General features: G+C 47.6%; 7 protein-coding genes across 7 annotated transcripts; 5 read left to right on the top strand and 2 right to left on the bottom strand.

Moving 5' to 3' along the window:
* Positions 1-1073: 1073 nt before the first annotated feature.
* METBIDRAFT_219964 (uncharacterized protein) lies at positions 1074-3278 on the bottom strand. The gene has a single exon (XM_018855127.1). It carries the CDS (start codon positions 3177-3179, stop codon positions 1212-1214), a length of 1968 nt encoding a protein of 655 aa, XP_018709723.1. The 5' UTR covers positions 3180-3278; the 3' UTR covers positions 1074-1211.
* Positions 3279-3784, top strand: METBIDRAFT_219965 (uncharacterized protein). The gene has a single exon (XM_018855128.1). The coding sequence runs from the start codon at positions 3378-3380 to the stop codon at positions 3735-3737; it is 360 nt and encodes a 119-aa protein (XP_018709722.1). The 5' UTR covers positions 3279-3377; the 3' UTR covers positions 3738-3784.
* A 144-nt stretch (positions 3785-3928) lies between these two features.
* On the top strand, positions 3929-4885 carry MED10 (mediator complex subunit). Its single transcript, XM_018856284.1, has one exon. The coding sequence runs from the start codon at positions 3936-3938 to the stop codon at positions 4383-4385; it is 450 nt and encodes a 149-aa protein (XP_018709721.1). The 5' UTR covers positions 3929-3935; the 3' UTR covers positions 4386-4885.
* Positions 4886-6723: 1838 nt separating this feature from the next.
* Positions 6724-8107, top strand: METBIDRAFT_219956 (uncharacterized protein). Its single transcript, XM_018855126.1, has one exon. It carries the CDS (start codon positions 6957-6959, stop codon positions 7812-7814), a length of 858 nt encoding a protein of 285 aa, XP_018709720.1. The 5' UTR covers positions 6724-6956; the 3' UTR covers positions 7815-8107.
* Positions 8108-9575: 1468 nt separating this feature from the next.
* On the bottom strand, positions 9576-10855 carry HXT2.1 (MFS general substrate transporter). Its single transcript, XM_018856283.1, has one exon. The coding sequence runs from the start codon at positions 10763-10765 to the stop codon at positions 9647-9649; it is 1119 nt and encodes a 372-aa protein (XP_018709719.1). The 5' UTR covers positions 10766-10855; the 3' UTR covers positions 9576-9646.
* A 1962-nt stretch (positions 10856-12817) lies between these two features.
* On the top strand, positions 12818-14264 carry EGC1 (glycoside hydrolase family 5 protein; the record flags this gene model as incomplete). Its single annotated transcript, XM_018858311.1, has 1 exon — positions 12818-14264. The coding sequence occupies one exon, from the start codon at positions 12818-12820 to the stop codon at positions 14246-14248; it is 1431 nt and encodes a 476-aa protein (XP_018709718.1). The 3' UTR covers positions 14249-14264.
* A 480-nt stretch (positions 14265-14744) lies between these two features.
* On the top strand, positions 14745-17627 carry METBIDRAFT_33396 (beta-glucosidase H). The gene has a single exon (XM_018856282.1). The coding sequence runs from the start codon at positions 14785-14787 to the stop codon at positions 17323-17325; it is 2541 nt and encodes an 846-aa protein (XP_018709717.1). The 5' UTR covers positions 14745-14784; the 3' UTR covers positions 17326-17627.
* The last annotated feature ends 521 nt before the right edge of the window (positions 17628-18148 follow it).

Genomic DNA, 18148 nt, shown 5'->3' with positions numbered 1-18148 from the left:
TGTAAGGCCGGAGCTTCGGAGCGCTTGTTCGTGTTTGTATTTTGACTTCGTCACTGTGTGTTTGAATTTGACATTGTGACTGTGTGTTTGAGTTTGACATTGTGCCTGTGTGTATGAGTTTGAAATTGCAGACTATCCTAACCCTAGCCGATGGTGCTGTCATACTGATGTTTTCATTTTCCCGGTGTCAGTCTAAAGTTCTCTATTGCAGATTAATAAAACCACGCTGGCCTGGCGTGGCTGTCTGCCGGAAGACCCGGCAAGCGCAGCCAATCGGCAAGCCAATAAATGCAAGGTGTATTTGAACCTCGGCTCTGCGTGCGGCTGGCATGGGCTTAACATTTAGGCCTTTTTAAATATAACATGCAGTTTCCCATGAGGTGAAACAAACGGGGTACGTGACCCATGCAAGAAGTCACATAGCTAACGACATGACATGCTCACAGACATGCTCGTGGTGTCCCGAATACCGTTTGCGCTAACACTGGTAGAGACGCTGAGTCATCCGTGAATCTAAGATTTCATTCAGAATCTGTCAACTCATGCCTCAACGGAACGCCGGAACAAGTCGGCCTCTTGGTCACGTGACAGGCATCACTTCCAAAGCCATGTATATTTTGGAACCAAGATCAGTGTTCCATGGGAGAAATAAATCTAGTTGATAAGATATTGCGGTATCTAGAAACCCGAGAATTTTAAAAAGACACAAGTATTCCCGGCTTGTCCCTAAAAGGGGGCGTCTTCCGTTCAAGCAGTATGGCATGCCCGCAGAATTGAATATGTCGTAGTGGCAGATATTGCAACAAAGAAACTCACATTTGATTCCTTCCATGTTCGGAGAAATATCATGTTTAATGAAAGCGGATTGCCGTTCTCCCCAATAATTGAACACAAAAGTATTTTGAATATTAACGAAGGAATTAAAGATTGCCTTGTCCTAAGATAAGGACATTAGTCATACATCTTTGCAAAACATTTCAGTAAACCAGGAAGTGGTCCTCTTCGCTCAGTAAGCCAAGTAGCCAAGCACATGACTTTGTCTATTCTTCACTTGATGTGACCTTCAAGTGACAGTATTGAGTTGCCGTAAATTAATAAATATAAAAGTATTGTTCCCACTTGTCATTTACTGAAACATTCTATAAATTAAATTAAAGTGTTCGGATGGATGCTCCTACTTTAACCACGGTAATAATTGTGTCGTTTGCACACTAGTGCTTTTCATCCTCCGCATTTTTGGTCTCTCCAAATATCGAGGGCTGCGGCAGCTTAATATCATTTTCGAGGGCTCTCAAGCTCGGCAATGCCATCCCAAGCGAATCGGTCAGCTGGGTCGAGTCCGGATACGCGGCTGGCCACGAGCTGTACAGCATTAACGGCGCAGCTTGAGATGAAGGCGGCCGATAGGTGGATCCGTGATGAAGGCCGGCCAGATTCTGTAAACCTTGGTAGTTCAATACTCCGGGCTGCTGTGTTGGGGTTGACAAATACGACAACTGGGGCCTCACTGCCGCACCCTGGCTCGTCGTGCTTGACAGAAACGAAAGTTTAGGGGGTACTGATGAAGTTTCTTTCCCAGGATGTGCGGATGGGTATGAATGCGCCGAATTGATTGAGGAATTTGATGAATGCATGATATTTGCTGGCGGCAAAAGGTTTGTGTTGCCTGACTTAGGGGCTATCGCTGCAGTCATAGGTTTGGGTGTGTTTGGTGTGGTCTGTGCAAGCATAGGTGGCACATCCGCTGAGGTATTAGCTTTGTTTACTGAGGCGGATGACGGTTCATTGGGTTTGTAAAGCAGGGCTGCTTGCAGGGGAACGGGGAATTGCGACTTGGTGATCCCACTCGAGCCAGGTTGAGCGCCCACGCTAAGCTTCTTGCCCCAGCTCATTTCCCCATTGGCGGGTTTTCCAGCCGAGTATGTAGCCTCCTTGAAGTTTGCAAAATTGAGTGGCGGCCGGTAGCCAAGCGAATAGCCAGTTTGCCCACTCATTCCCGTGCTCAGTGTAGAGTTTGCGGCCAGCGGGTAGTTTTGAAATTGAAAGGGTATCACACCCTGTAGCAGCAGCTGACTGGGCAAGTACCCGCTCGGAACACCTGTGCTGGCGTTATATTGTGGTGCGGGAAATGCGCTCTGCGAAGGCAAAAATGGCGGTGTAGTGGTGGGCTTCCCCATCGTGGCAACATGTTCTGGTTCCGTACTAGAAGACAAGAATGGCTGCGTGGTATTGAGTTTCCCTGTGTGAGCAGAAGGCGCAGGAGGCACCAGAGCCGCGGTGGATGGCAAGAATGGCGGGTTGGTGCCAGATGCCGCCTGTACGCCACCGGCCATGATGTGGCGGTACGGTGGGATGCCCTGTACAAGTGAAAGCCGCTGGCTTGGAAGAATCGGGGGCAGGTGCATGAGTCGCGGGCCCTGGGTCTCGGATGTGGGCAGTGGGGGGTTCTTTTCCGACGCCCTGGGTCTGCCACGGCGTCTACGGACCGGAGCGGGGGGCGAAACACTCGGATTCTGCTCCGGTGCCGGCAGAGGAGCCTCAAGCACGCGCCTGCTGGCCCGGGTTCGCTTGACGGCCGCTTCGGCTCGCCCCAAAGGCGCCTTGCGCTCCCTGCCTCGGCGTTTCCGTGGCCGTCCACGCCGGTTTACGGGAGCAGCTGGTACAGCTGCCCAATTTGCGGCATTTTCATCGTCAGAGAATGGCGCAGCTCTAAGGTCTTCGTCCAGCAATTGTGGACTACCGGTGCGCGAGACCCGCGCCTCGTAGAGCGTCCGGAAGTCTGCCCGTTCGCCCATCATCTTGCGCTTGCGCACGGACTGAAGAACTTTGAAGGTGTCGCGAAGAAACCGAAGTCGCTGGCCGACATTTGAGAGGTCATCGTACCAATCCGTATCGACCTCTGCCGCTGGCTTTGCGCCCTTTTCCATAATCTGTGAGTATTGTGCAAGATTGTGGAGAGACTCGTGCACCGGGCGCTCGAAGCTGGACGCTGAAAGCGGACGCAAGTGCCGTTTTCTGGGAGTTGGGAGCACATGACTGGGTCTTTCTGAGTCCTGAGGCCCGCTGCCCTTCGTATAGCTAAATGAGACGATTCGCGACTGGGAATCACTGGCTTCGCCGGCGTGAATTTCAGACCACCGCTCGGGGTTAAATTTGATGACCACGGCACCAGGATCCATTGAAGCAAAAGTCGTATTTGTTTTTGTGCTCGGTTTATATTTGTGCACGAGTTGTGTTTGTGCACGTTTGCGTTTTTGGGCCGCTTGTCTTTGTGCACGTTTGGTTCTTGAACGGTTTGTGTTTGTACACAGTTAGTGTTATGAGCAGTTTGAGGTGCTGCAAAGTTTCTACTTGTGTTTTTTAAGCTTTCCTTAATTATGGTGGCTGTTTTCTGTGTCTTGTGCTTTTGTTCCTCGATGTTACAAGAACCCTGGGCGGCTAAATTGCACCTCTGTCAAACAATACCCGAAAGAGCAGCGGGCGCAATTTTTTCTGCGTACTTCTTTGCCGTGCCGCTGGAAATACAAAATGAGGGAGGTTCCGGTGTCTGGATTGACAGGAAAATTAAAAGTTCCGGCGCTATGTTTGTCAGCGTAGCTTTCAATTCACTGGAATTAGCGGGCCGCCTCGTGCGTAAAAAGTTTGTTGTGGACCGCAAAATAAAACGGAGTATCTGCCTGTGCTCAGAAAAAGCACTACTTTTCGATGAAAGTTCCAGCTGTGAAGTTTGCGGCTAGTGTGGGCAATTCCGTCGGGTGGAAACTTATGCTAATTTTGCGGATTCTCCGGCATTGATGGACCGATCCTCCATCTCCAACAGACAGCGAAAGTGAAAGCACATGGTGCGACATCCTGGCTCTGTGTGCAGGCCCGCAGTTTACGCTGGGTTCTCGTACGCACGCAGAGAGATGGTATTCCCGGATCCAGAGCCCAACATGACGACGTCCGAAATTACGGCAAGTGCCGAGAATGAGCCCTTGGATGCCACTGCCTCGCAGCTCGCTTATTTGGTAGAGTCGTTTCTTGATCTAGGCGTGCTTGTACATGATAATCAGGGCACGCCGCAGTCACATGCTGCGTTAACTCGCAAAACCAACCAGGTGGTCAGCCAGCTATCGGGGCTTACAAATAGTCCGTTTACCCAGCAGTATCCGATTCCCGTAGACGTTCTTACGTATATTGAGGACGGGCGGAATCCTGATATTTACTCACGTGAGTTTGTCGAAGTCACGGCAAAATCCAATGCCCGCTTAAAAGGCAAAATGTTGGCTTTTCGCAAGCTACTGGAGGTATTGGGCGACAAGTTGGTCGAAGAATTTCCTCATCTCAAAGCGGGCGTAGACAACATTCAACTGAGAACGATTCATCAGGAGCCTCTGCTGTAGGGGGCACATGATGCCCTCATGGCGCAACTGGCCTTGTATTTCGAGAGCCCCGTCTAGCAGGTGACTGTGGATTCCTGTAAGAATTCCACATCTAGGCAGAAATATTATGAATATTGTCAGAGGGCGATCTTGCAGATTTTTATGGGCTGGAATCAGTTTCCTATGTACTTAGTGGATTTATGAGTCTAGAGATCCAATGGCGGTGTTGCTAAGGACATCGCTAGATAGAGAGCCTTTAGAATATTGTTTACACTCGTGTTACCCTCTGAGTGAACCTGCTGCAAACAATCTCCACCGTGTCATGGATGAAAGTTGTGCTCAAGGATACTCGGAGGTTCTTTTGGCAGTGTTCACAGCATATGCACACTGTGCAACGTGGGAAAAGTATATATATATATATGAAAGACTTCATCAAATTGGTGCAGTCTGTTAATATCAAAAAATCAATCCAAGGATTGCTCACATGACCAAATAGCAAAGCATCAAGCCATCGCAAAAATAACTGTCGCTTGCACCCAATATTCGTCTGGAACATCCGTCTTCCATGACTCCTTCACGTAGATGCCCAAGACTTCAAGTCAGCCCGATTCAGTTGCATCCAGAGAATACAGTAAAATGTATGAGAAATTACTTTATATATTCTTGTCGGCATTGAGGGTTGATGACTCCTTTTTCCGGTTCTACCTGGAAGATCACAACAAGCATCACTTAGTTGTTCAGAGACGTCTGAAGCCATGGATCCGCAAAAAGGCCCCTACCGGATTATGGCAATAAAAACACAAGCAAAATTTCTTCAGTTGATGTCAGCCCGAGAAATTGTAGCAAAAAAAAAGATCCTTGCCCCACCCAATCGAAGGCACATTTCGAGGTACCTGCAGTAATAAATTGGTTCGTCTGGTTAGCTCAGAAGTGGTCAAGACGCATAAGTGGCCGAAACATTCCTGAGAGAGACTCTACCATATATCAGAATAGAGCTTTTGGAGTACAAGAAGGGATAGGGGTCTTATAAATGCCAAGAATTGTAAGGTTTTTTTATAGATCATGAAGGACACACCACTGTGCGTTGCACACGAACTTGTAGACAATCCACGAGTAATGAATACACAAAGCTCATCCACGATATATGTTTTAAAAATTAGAATTCAATTCTCACAAAACACTCATACATGTTTGGACTGCGATGTGTGCTCTGAATACGCCGGCTCTCAAGACTTGGATATTACAGAGCCCATGAACACAATCTCTTTACCTAAAAAATTTTGCAAGCCACTTAACATTCATCTCTGAGGGTTTTAAATGTAAAGGTGGTATACCCGGAAATGCAAGTGTGTATCAAACCATATCCGAGCTCAGAGGATACGAGAGCATTGTGTGACATAGATGGGCCTGATGATTCTAATATGGTATCAGAAGACATAAAAGACATCTGTGGGCTACCTTGTTGAGATTGCATATTACAAGAAACCCCAGATTTTAATTCTGGAAGCTGGTGGCTACTTTGTCCATCTGCTGGCTTGCCAACTACTAAACGGTTAGGTAGAAGAGTAAGATCATGACCCTGCATGGGACAACGCTTGTGATGTTTTGAGATGCCAAGCTTGTTGATCTTCCCGCCTGTGCGTGGACACGCCAATTTTTTCCTTAGCAATAAAGATGAGAAAAGAGACAAAAGGAAAACACCTAACCAGTGCGTCTATATATTCGTAGCTAGTCCTTCCATTCTGGGTAAACAGTCAGCAGCCCCCGGCGGTACCGTTCGAATGCGAACGATTTTGGGGAAAGTTTAATTTCATGTAAATCGCGATGCTGTTTTTTGTCGCCTACCATGTCCAGCCTTGCTTGCGCACAATATCTCGTACGCCAAAGAAGCGCAAAGCAAGACGAATGGAATAGCTACGGACATGAAAACAGGGTCAAAATACTACATGAGGTTGCGGATTGTACCCCCAAAATAAGCCTCTTCATTTGGTTTGTTCACATCATAGATTTCTCGTGGTCATCCCTGTCTGATTTGGGTAAAACCAGCAGGACAGAACGGGCGTATTTTTGGCGCGCAACTCAAAATTGGGCGCTATTGTCGATCTTCGCGGTGTCAGCCAGCTAATCTCATGTACACAATGGCCTTTGTGCACAACACAGCGCGAGCAGCGTGCATCTTTAGCCGTTTATTTCGGGCATATACATGCAAAACGCGCGACTTGAGCGGTTATAAACGCTGGCTCGTGGGCTTCTTTAAAAAACGGCTCGTGCACCAGCCAATGGATGGCCAGCATCAGGATCAAAAGACAGGCACTTATGCATGATTAATGCAAAGCACATCGTATTTTGGCGCGTGATAACGTTCTGGCTGGGAGCACCATTCCTTTTTGGGCGAAACCTTCCTTTGAATTGTATTTGAATGCATGTTCTCGTCCTGATATATAGTGCTCCCTTTTTCTCCACTTCTAGTTGTGTCCTTCGCTTTTCCCCCACTTCTGTTTAATAGCTCACACTTGTCTCTTCACTCGTTTTTGCCTAGTGTTTATCGTCCCACGTTCTTTGAAACCTCACAATCCTTTCGTTTACCCTACCATGATGACTAACTTTGGCCTTCCCTTATTGCTTCTTCTTCTGGCTGCTCACAGTGCTCTCGCTGCCAGCAGCGATATTACGTACACTGTGACTTCCAGCGTCATTGAAATTATTCCAGTCACAAAATACATTTTTACCACGGACGGAACCTTGACTTCCACTCTCGTGACGGGCACAGGCCTGTACATCGCCGCCACTGAAACTTCGTCCTCTTCTACCAAAGCAGTACTGACGGATGTGGCAGTGGAGCCTTCTAGCAATGAGGTTGTGGAGCCTTCTTCGTCTGCCAGTGCTTCTGTGACTTTGGCTCTGCCGCTTGTCTCTATTACGGCTTCGCCTTTACCTATCGAGACTTCCACTGAAAGTTCTGCTGTTAAAACCTCTACTGTTGAAACCTCCACTGTTGAACTGTCCACTATCAAACCGTCCACTGCCAAGTCTTCAATTGCTGAGTCTTATGTTGCCGAGTCGTCTACTGCTGAGGCTTCTTCCGCTCAGACTTCTACTACCGAAAAATCATCTGTTGTTTCTCTTTCTGCTACTACTCTGAAATCTTCCATGGAGACGCCAGTTGTGTCGTCTACTGAGACATCGATTTTGTCCACCAAATCTCCCTATGAACCTTCCTTCCCTGATTCGTCTGTTCCCGTGCCATCTTCTGGCATAGCCACTGTGACTGTATCCGAAACTTCTGGATGTCCTGCACAAACAGCCTGTGAAGCTCCTGCGTTCACGCCAACCAAGCCCGTGATTCCATCGGGCCTGTACTCTACTTCATACTATACCACAACCGAGAAGGTTAACGGAGCGTGGGCCGTGGTTGAGTATGAGGTCTTGAATACTTTTGTCTGCCGCTAGAACAAAATCGGGGCTTTTGCCTCTTTCGCTCATTTTCGTTTCTTTTATCTAGTTTAGAATCAATAGCTTCAATGGTCACGATGCGTTTTAATTATCACAACAGGTCAAGTATCTAAAGAGCGGCTCGCTGTGAAACTCTTCCTGAATATTGCTCTCGCTTTCTGGTTTTCTTGGGAATATAATTATGAAAAGACCTTTAAATTTAAAGTCGAGAAAAACGGATGTGCTTTGTACGTCCACAGTAGATCTGGGGGCGTGTTCTATGTGTTACATCTATTCAAAACAATCAACGTCATACTCCATCACTCAATATCCAGATGTCAAGATAAAGTGATGACTAAGGTATGACTGAACGTCTAAATGTGCTACTCTTTGAGTTTTGAGGCGTGTTAGTTTTGTTGCGTATTAAAAAAAACCTCATCTATAGGACTTATTGCATGCTCTCAAAAATCAAATGACGACAAGCCATATAAAAATCCGTCACATATCGAGTTCATTAAAATCACAAACAAAAGAATAAAGGTGCATAGTGCAGGTAGGATACACTACTGGACGCAAATTTGTTATAGAGATAAAAGCTCAGCTTTTATTCTTTTTTATACATTGAGCCTTGGGTTTTATCGAATGAAATTTTTACCCAAATGCCCTCGGCTGTCTCTAGACTGTGTATGATCTGGCGCAACTTCTTCTTTTTAAGGGTGTTATTTTCGACATGTATTGATGTACAGGTGTATGTTATTGGTCTAGCTAGTTGGGTCGTATGTGATTTTGTGTCGAGAATTTGCATAAGCTTTAAGGGCCTTTTGAACATTGCAAACGTGAATAGTATGAGGCCATCACAGGTTTCAACGTAGTGCTGCTTTGCGTTGCAGCAGCATGTTCAAGTTTGGTCTTTCAGGATAGGTGACATTCCGAGAATAATAAGTTCGTTCGAAAGATGTTTTGTTGTCTTCAAAAATGAAGTTGCTCTACAGATTATAGTTGAATTCTTGAGAGATCTTTGGAATTGAAAGACATTTATCTTTGCCGTTACTGGTCCTTACATGCCACAAGCCATGAAAGTATAATTGAACGCTAGAAAGGTTCTCAGTGGAGCCTTGCAAATAAAAAAGTTCAACTTAAATGATTAGGTGAAAAAGATATCAGCATATATCTTCTCACTTATGGTAGATCTATAGTCATTATTGACTTGCTTTTGTTTTGAAGTTAACCTCAGGCTTTTAAAAAATGATAACATATCTTCTTTTACCAGGAATTTGCCGGGTAAATAGGGACAAGGTTTGTTTCATTAGTGTCGGTTTTCAAGCGAAACATCAACATTGCCCTTTCTTTTTTTTTTTTCAGTTCAAAAGACCTGACATCATACTTCTGTAAAACCCAGAGCTTAGTCCTTTTGATCTAACGTTAACATTTTTACTCTGTGCTTTTGTAGCTCACAGATAATGGCAAGCACACTTGAGTACAATTTTCAGAACTCCTTACGCAAAAACCGATGATGTAACTTGTTGTATTCTTTGCACCATTCGTCTCGTTATATATCAAGCCGTTCAGTTGGAAATTTAAAGGCTTTTATAGTGGCTACTGCTGTTTCGTGGGATTTTTTGTGCAAGATACATATTCTCTATTCATTTCGAAAAGAGATACGCAAGGGACATTCAGCAACATGCGTGATCAAAGTCTCTTTCGCGTAGCCTCATGTCAAAATTTAGCAAGGAAAGCCCCCAAGTATGTCTTTCTCTTATTTTTTTAAAACTTGTATTTGTTAACTATACTTAAAATGGAAACAGTCTGCTGTCCTTAGGGACTCGCAGTGAATCAATGTGAATTGAAAATCAAACATGCTCAGCATGATCGATAGAGTTCTTCTCATCTTCCAACTTTCTGTTCTGAAGACCAGGCGCTTCGTCACCAAACACCTGTGCGACCTCCTCCAAAGTGTATCCAGAAGTCTCGGGAAATGTGAAAAAGACAACAACAAGCTCAACGAAAAGAATGCAACAGTACACAATATAGTACTTCCATTCGATGGCATCCATAGCGATGGGGTTGACGTAACCGTTGTAAACTTGTGTGATAAATTGAGCCATCAGGAAAACGTTCAAACCCTTGGCTCTGTGAGAGTATGGCAAGACTTCAGTGATGTATAAGAATGGCAAGCCGTTCACACCAACATTGTAGAAGAAGTAGTAAAAGAAAATCATTGCCAACACTCCATTCGCCAATCCTGTGTCCTCAAAGTTTCTCTGTTCATTAAGGGCAGACAATATCGTCCAAATTGTGTAGCACACCAACATCCCTGAAAAGCATGTCAAGAATAACGTTCTTCTCTTGAACATCCTGCAGACACTCATCAAGGCCACACAGATCACAAAGTTGTAAATCATCAAGGATCCGTTAATTTCAAGCTGTTTTTTAGTCTCGGTAATTCCAATAGAATCTAACACCTTAGCCAAGTAGTAGGAGACCAAACCGTTACCAGAGAGCTGCATTGCCACACCAACAGCCACACACAAAAAGCCTCTTTTCCTGAAATTCTTTTTCGTGATGAAGTCAAAGTACGACGAAGATATAGTTTTGTCCTTCTCCAATGCACTCTCAATCTCGTGAAGCTCGAAGTCTACCAAAGCAATGTCTCTGGCGTCAGTTGAATTTCCGGTGTGAAATCTTGATAAAACGGCCCTAGCCTGGTCGATCTTGCCTCTGGCAACAAGGTATCTGGGGGACTCGGGTACAAGCCAAAGCATAGAAATTTGCAAGAAAGGCAAAGCAGCTTGAAGGTATGACGGGATAGCCCAAGAAGCCTTGCTTTGAATGTTTCTGGTTCCATAAGTAACCCAAGAAGCAAAAATGGCACCTAAGTACCAGCACACATTGTAAGCAAAAGTAGATGTCTCTCTATGAGTTGGGTAGGCAATCTCGGAAATCAACGTTGGAGAAGGGATTGTTGCCATCATGGCACCAAAACCCAACACAATTCTAGCCCCCAAAAAGAAACCATAGCTGTTAGACAAACCTTGCAAGATGGCCCCGACAATGGACAAACTAGAACCAAAAAAGATCACAGGTCTTCTTCCAAAGCGGTCACAGAAAAAAGAAGCGAATGGAACAGCAGCAATGTTACCAAACAAGACACCGTTGGTCAAAGCACCTAATCTCTGACCCAGAGGATAACCCAAATCTTCTTCCCAAATATCCAAGGACTGCAATCCATTCAACATAGAACTATCGTAACCATTGTTGGTAGACGTAAGTGTGATCACAAAAACACACCATGTCAAGTAGCGCAAGTGAGGTACTCTGTACCATGGGCGCTCTTCCGCGATGTAGTCATTAACAGTGACTTGAGGTGCCTCTGAGGTAAAGAGCTCAGTCTCTTTTTTGTCGATTGACTCGTTAGTACTCAGCATACCTGGAGCTTTAAATACTTTGATTTGGAGTTAAAATATTCAGTAGATTTTGATCAAAAAAACTGTTCTGATCAGGGATTTGCTACGCTCTTATATGTTTTAAATTATTTTGTCGCGGGTTCGATTTGCATACTGCAGCCGATGAAGAAACGCAAGGAGTGCATCAGAGTACAGGGCAGCAAAAATGCGGGGCATGCACAAGCTCGAGCACACCGAGCTATCCTGATGGGTACTCAGCAAATGAACGCCCCGGATTTTTGTCGCCTCCGCGAACCGGCATATTTTCCCCAGGCACCGCCCACCTTTATATACACGCACCATGAATGTCCTAATTCGGAAGTATTTCCGGAACTTCCCGCCGAACTCCCGGCTCAAACCAGGGACCTAGTGCCACGACAAACTCGGCATCAAGTGTTTATCACCAAAAATCTTACAGCGTACTAGTACTTCACTACACTAGGGACAATTTTTTTGTCGGTTCTTAGTTCGGAATAATAAAAAAGGTCGTTTTACGCCACCGCGAACTTGTTCGTAAATACCATTAAAAAAAATCAGAGAAATGGGGTACATCATTATATGCACGTTAGGTTATCACACAGGACGATATACTTACGGGTATATCAAACTTGAAATCAAGTGGTGAGGGATGTTATGAATTAGACATACTAGTAAAGCGACAAGAGATTTAATAAAAATGCGTATCCCAACTTACTTTAACTCATGCACTCGATCAGCACGAGAGGAGAAAACCAGTGCAGGAGACTAACTTCTACTAGACTGTAAAACCTCAATTATATTGAAATCCAACAGCCCTCGAATCTGAATTCCTTAACGAGAAGGGAAAGTATATAAGTGTAAAACCCACTTGAATATGAATGTAAATCAAATCATAAGTAGTTTCTGGTTCCGGACAGAGCTCAACAAAATTCCATGATTAAAAATTCTTGCAATTGCGACAAGTCAATTTTGGGACTAAGAAATTTCAAGTAGGTTAAAAGACTAGGATGCTTCACCAAGAGCATATCACATAAGCAACCAGTACTTGTTTCTTTAATAGTGGGCTCATGTTCTTACTCGTATAATATATACATTCTTGGGAATCTCTCTCGATCAAAGAAGCCCAAAAAGACTTGTCTTTATTGTTCATTTTCATCAGAGCGTTACCCAGTCAATTCTCATAATTCCTCTTTTAGCATGCGAATTGTCGCCACCAAGCAAGGCCGCTTCCGCGGGGATCAACTCCACAATTGACTCTTTTTTGGTATATCCGACTTAGGTTTCCTCATGTGGAAATCTATCCTTATTCCGCGTACAGCAACACTTGCTGCATATGCGGCTTCAAAGTCTAGTTAAAGTTCGCGAAAGTCGCTAACACAACTTGTTTTTCCGTGGGGTTGCGGATACTTGACCCCATTAGGCAGTGTTGCGCGCCTTGTATGTTTGGCAAAGTTTCCGCTTCAGGGAATGTCTCGCGTACCCCGCAAAAATACTCCACAAATGTCAAAGTCAAATAAAACCTGAGAACTTTATATCCTTGGTCAGCGAAGCGTTTGTAACTCCAAATTGAGATATAGTATTAAAAAAAGTGTTGAAAGAATGGGATTTTTGAAAGTAGTAGGAACTAAGATAGTGAACGCCAATGAGGAGCCAGTTGTATTGAAAGGTACAGCTACAGGAGGCCACCTCAACATGGAGAATTTCATTACAGGATATCCAGGTCATGAAACTGAGCACAAATTGGTTTTGGAGCGCAAGATGGGAACAGAGAAATACAAGTTTTATTTCGATAAGTTCTACGAGTATTTCTGGACCGATAGCGATGCCAAGTTCTTTGCAGAGGAGTTGAAGCTCAACTGCTTGAGGATCCCTTTTAATTACAGGCATTTTCTTGACGACAGTGGCGACATGTTTAAGATTAACCCTAAGGGGTTTGAGCTCGTGGACCGCATTGTGGACTCGTGTGCTCGTCATGGAATTTACACTATTTTGGATCTCCATACTGCACCAGGAGGCCACAATCAAGACTGGCACTCAGACTCGGGTATCCATAAGACCCTTTTTTGGGACTTCAAGGTTTTCCAAGACATTGTGCTCAACTTGTGGGCTAAGCTCGCAAAGCACTACAAGGACAATGAATGGGTTGCCGGATACAACCCATTGAACGAGCCTGCTGTGGAGGACCACTCAAAGCTCGTGTCTTATTATGAGAAGCTCGAGAAAACAATCAGAGCAGTTGACGCCAACCACATTCTTTTTTTGGATGGCAATACATACGCTGCTGATTTCAGGCAATTTCCCGTTCCCACTTGGCCTAACACGGTGTACTCGATTCACGACTACACGGTCTTTGGATTTCCAGGAGCAGACCCAATGTACGAGGGCAAGCCTGAGCAGCTAGCAAAATTGAGGTCTTCGTATGAGAGAAAGATCGAGTACATGAAGAAGCATCATGTGCCCGTGTGGAACGGCGAGTTTGGACCAGTCTATGCCTCGCACTTCCGTGGAGACGCAGACCCAGACTCCATCAACAAATCCAGATACCGTGTATTGAGAGACCAGTTGGGGATCTACAAACAGGGCGACCCCTCGGGAGACAACACTCCGATTTCTTGGTCCATCTGGCTCTGGAAGGACATTGGGTACCAGGGAATGTTGCACGTGGCACCAGAATCCAAATTCTACCAGATTTTTGGGGACTGGTTGCACAAAAAAAGGGCTTTGGGTTTGGATAGATGGGGCAACGACATCGACCCACAAAACGGAGAACTCTACGACGGCTTGTTGGGACACTTCAAAACGAACGTCCCAGAGAAATACCACAAAGCCTTGTACCCCAACACCTGGACAATGAAAGACTACATTGCCCGTGTTGCAAGAGATATGTTGTTTTCGCAGTATGCGCAAGAGGAGTACGCTGATTTGTATGCGGAGCTCACGTTTGACGACTTGGACGAGTTGGCGGCATGTTTCAAGTTTGAGAACTGCGTCAAGCGCAAGGAGCTCAACGACATCTTGACCGACTACTAAGTATTTACCTAAAGAGACCAATGCCTAGTTCCAACCTAAGTTGTGCACAATATTCCAAACACGAGCGGGGTTCGCCGAGCGGATTGAAGAAGAAGAATCACAAGCCCCACAAAACGGGGGCGGCCCCAACTCCCATATACGAAGCATGTAGCAGGTCTGTTGCAAACTTCGGTTATTGCCATGCGCGCCGTTTCGCGTCATGCCAGGGACCCGTGTCTCGGGTGGCGGAAGCACTTCCCCATTAGGCAAGAGGTGGTGCTCGGCCAAACCATGTGCGGGCCGCCCCACTTTGCGCGCGCCAATCCGCTGTGAGACGTGCATGAAGACGCGCCGCGCGCCCCGCATCGCGCGTGCCCCGGGTCAGTTGCCCCATGCGGTAGTGGTCGCGGCGATCCCCCGCAATTGCATACGCGGCCGCCCGCACCTGGTGCGCCTTTACGAGACTGCCCAGCAGCGCTCCGCAGGGCCAGCGTCCAGGGTATAAATATTGGAACCGGCCGTGCCCTCGCTTCTTTTTCGGCACCATTCAAGCCACCATGACTGTCCCCCAATTGGATGTTGAGCACTTGCTCCAGGAACTCACCCTCAATGAAAAAATCTCGCTTTTGGCCGGAATGAACAACTGGTCCACCGTGCCCATCGAGCGGTTGGCCATTCCTTCCGTCACGGTCTCAGACGGCCCCAACGGAATCAGAGGCACGCGTTTTTTTGATGCCGTGCCCTCCAACTGCTTCCCCTGCGGCACCGGAATGGCAGCCACGTTCAACAAGGACTTGCTTGTGCAGGCCGGCGAGTTGATGGCCGCAGAGGCCAAAATGAAGAACTGCGCCTGTATCTTGGGCCCCACGTGTAACATTGCACGTGGCCCCTTGGGCGGCCGTGCGTTTGAGTCGTACTCCGAGGACCCCTACTTGTCGGGCCACGTGGCCTCGGCAGTGGTGAACGGAATCCAGAAACATGATGTCGTGGCTTGCTTGAAGCACTTTGTCTGCAACGACCAGGAGCACGAGAGAAAGGGCGTGGACTCCATTCTTACCGAGAGAGCCTTGCGCGAGGTCTACTTGAAGCCGTTCCAGCTCGCGGTGAGAGACTCGAACCCCAAGTCCATGATGACCGCGTATAACCGTGTCAACGGTGTGCACGTGTCGCAGTCCAAGAAATTGCTCCAGGAGGTCTTGAGGCAGGACTGGAAGTGGGACGGCATGGTGATGTCCGACTGGTACGGCGTGTACTCCATGAAGGAGTCGCTCGATGCCGGGCTCAATTTGGAGATGCCGGGCCCCACGCGGTTCCGAGAGCTCGTGCAAACGTCGCATGCGGTGGTGTGCAATGAGATCCACCGAGACACCATTGACGACAACGTCCGGCACGTGCTCCACTTTGTCAACGACTGTCTCAAGGCCGAAATCCCCGAGGGGCAGGTGGAGTCCGAGAACACGGATCCTGCTGCGGGCGAGCTCTTGAGGAAGATCGGCGGCGAGTCCATAGTGTTGTTGAAGAACGAGGACAGCATTCTCCCCTTGAGCGCCGAGAAAGCCAAGGGCAACGAGGTCATTGCCTTGATAGGCCCCAACGTCAAGGCCGAGCGGAACTCCGGGGGAGGCTCAGCGTCTTTGCGTGCTCGCTACACCGTCACGCCATGGCAAGGCATCGCCAGCAAGGTGCAAGAAAAAGCCGGCCCAAACGCGGTGGTCCTCGACTACGCGCTCGGCGCGTTCTTGGAGAAGACCTTGCCGGACATCGGCTCCGTCATGCAGACGGCAGACGGCCACAAGGGAATGACCGCCAGGTTCTATGCGGACGCCCCCGGCGCCCAGGACAGGGGCTTGATCGAGGAAAGAACCGTCGACACCACCAAGATTTTCTTGTCTGACTACCACACCGACAAGTTGCCTGCGGGCCAGCAGTTGTTCTACGTTGACTTCGAGGGCTACTACGTCCCCGAGGAGACGTCCGAGTACTGGTTTGGCTGCTCGTGTTTGGGCACGGCGCAGATGTTCTTGGACGGCGAGCTCATTGTTGACAACAAGACCACGCAGGTCAAGGGCGACGCGTTCTTCTTGGCAATGGGCACCAGGGAGGAGCGCACGGCCGTGAAGTTGGAGAAGGGCAGGAAGTACAAATTGAACGTCGAGTTTGGAACCAGTCCCACGTGCAAGCTCGTCACCGAGTACCAGGAGGTCGGCGGCGTGTTCTTTGGCATCGAGGCCAAGTCCACGGGCCAGGCAGCTTTGGACAAGGCCGTGGAGATTGCCAGGAAGGCCGACAAGGTTGTCATGGTGACCGGCTTGTCCAAGGAGCACGAGTCGGAGGGCTTCGACAGACCCGACATGGACATTCCCGGCTGGACAGACAAGTTGATAGCCGAGGTCGCCCGTGTCAACCCCAACGTGGTGGTGGTCAACCAGTCCGGGTCGCCGGTGACCATGCCCTGGGTGGACCTGGTGAAGGGTGTCGTGCAAGCCTGGTACGGCGGAAACGAGTTGGGCAACTCGCTTGCCGACGTGTTGTTTGGCGACGTCAACCCCAGCGGCAAGTTGTCCATGACCTTCCCCAAGCGGTTGCAGGACAACCCCTCGTACTTGAACTTCGGCTCCACCCATGGCCACGTGCTTTACGGCGAGGACGTGTTTGTGGGCTACAGGTACTACGAGAAGATCGGAACACAGCCCTTGTACGCGTTTGGCCACGGTCTCTCCTACACCAGCTTCGACTTGGGTGCCCCCGAGATCAGCCTGAATGACGACGAAGTCAGTGTTTCGGTCAAGGTCACCAACTCCGGCAAGGTTGCTGGAGACGAGGTGGTCCAATTCTACGTGGAGCCCACCGCCCCCAAGATCATCCGCCCCAAGAAGGAGCTCAAGGACTTTGCCAAGGTGAAGTTGGCGCCGGGCGAGACCAAGACCGTTTCGGTGAAGCTCCCTACGCTTGACGTGACTTCCTACTGGGACAGCTACAAGAACAAGTGGTTGTCAGAGAAGGGCACGTACAAAGTGATGGTGGGCACGTCCTCCGACAAGATCGCCGGCAGCGCCGAGTTCCAAACCAGCGCTGACAAATGGTGGACCGGTGTCTAAAGACACCGTGGGTTGGGTGCGCCAAGGCCGGGCGCAAAATGGCAAGACTCAGTGCAACAGGCACTACATACACGTAAATATAGATTGGCTTACTAAAACAGAGATTGGTTTGAGCGAAGGCGTAGTATAAAGATGGCTCCAAAACTGGGCCTGTCGAAGATGCTTGTTCCCTTGTACATGCCTTTGCTTTCTCTTTGGGGTGTTCCTATGCATCAGAATTAGTGGGTTAAATGAATACGCGTGGCAGACAAAATTGAGCATTCGGAGGTTTCTAAATGCCACTTTGGACTTTTTTGGCGGGCTGCTCCTGGGTGCTTTTTGTTGAGTAGATGGTTGATTTAAATGATGCCCACTCCAGGTCCTTCATGATCACGAGCTGATCGACCACCAACTTCTTGAGGCGAGCAAAATTCGTCTTGTGAGGGTCACGGGCTTTTGCTTCCCAAGCATGGACTCCTGGATTTGACACTTTAAAGAATGTCATACCTAGTGGTCTAGGCAGAGTCTATTAATATAGGAAAGATGCGATTTCGCACCAAGGACTGGATGCAAAATTTCGTAGAATCACAGTCTCGACCAGCACACGGGGTCTATGTGGTTTCTTGCACTTTTATATTATTAAATCTCCATGGTTTATATCACATGACAACACAAGTTCTCTGGGTGAAAGACAAGCAATGGCAATTCCATATCAAAATCTTCTGAGAAGCATGTGAGCGTTCGTGGGGTCATCTGGCATAGGCATGCTTCGTGTCACTGGTGCTAACATCAAAACCCAATTTCAAAGGCGTTCTCTGTGGTCACTGTAGCCATCTATATGGGA

This window comes from Metschnikowia bicuspidata (assembly GCF_001664035.1).
Source record: "Metschnikowia bicuspidata var. bicuspidata NRRL YB-4993 chromosome Unknown METBIscaffold_7, whole genome shotgun sequence".
Classification (NCBI taxonomy): domain Eukaryota; kingdom Fungi; phylum Ascomycota; class Pichiomycetes; order Serinales; family Metschnikowiaceae; genus Metschnikowia; species Metschnikowia bicuspidata.
The sequence above is the reverse complement of the archived record's forward strand: the minus strand, read 5'-3'. Positions and strand labels throughout refer to the sequence as shown.

Excerpts from the sequence above, each read along its gene's own strand:
- MED10 (XM_018856284.1), top strand. The coding sequence starts at position 3,936 with ATGACGACGTCCGAAATTACGGCAAGTGCCGAGAATGAGCCCTTGGAT.
- METBIDRAFT_219964 (XM_018855127.1), bottom strand. The coding sequence starts at position 3,179 with ATGGATCCTGGTGCCGTGGTCATCAAATTTAACCCCGAGCGGTGGTCT.
- METBIDRAFT_219965 (XM_018855128.1), top strand. The coding sequence starts at position 3,378 with ATGGTGGCTGTTTTCTGTGTCTTGTGCTTTTGTTCCTCGATGTTACAA.
- HXT2.1 (XM_018856283.1), bottom strand. The coding sequence starts at position 10,765 with ATGGCAACAATCCCTTCTCCAACGTTGATTTCCGAGATTGCCTACCCA.
- METBIDRAFT_219956 (XM_018855126.1), top strand. The coding sequence starts at position 6,957 with ATGATGACTAACTTTGGCCTTCCCTTATTGCTTCTTCTTCTGGCTGCT.
- METBIDRAFT_33396 (XM_018856282.1), top strand. The coding sequence starts at position 14,785 with ATGACTGTCCCCCAATTGGATGTTGAGCACTTGCTCCAGGAACTCACC.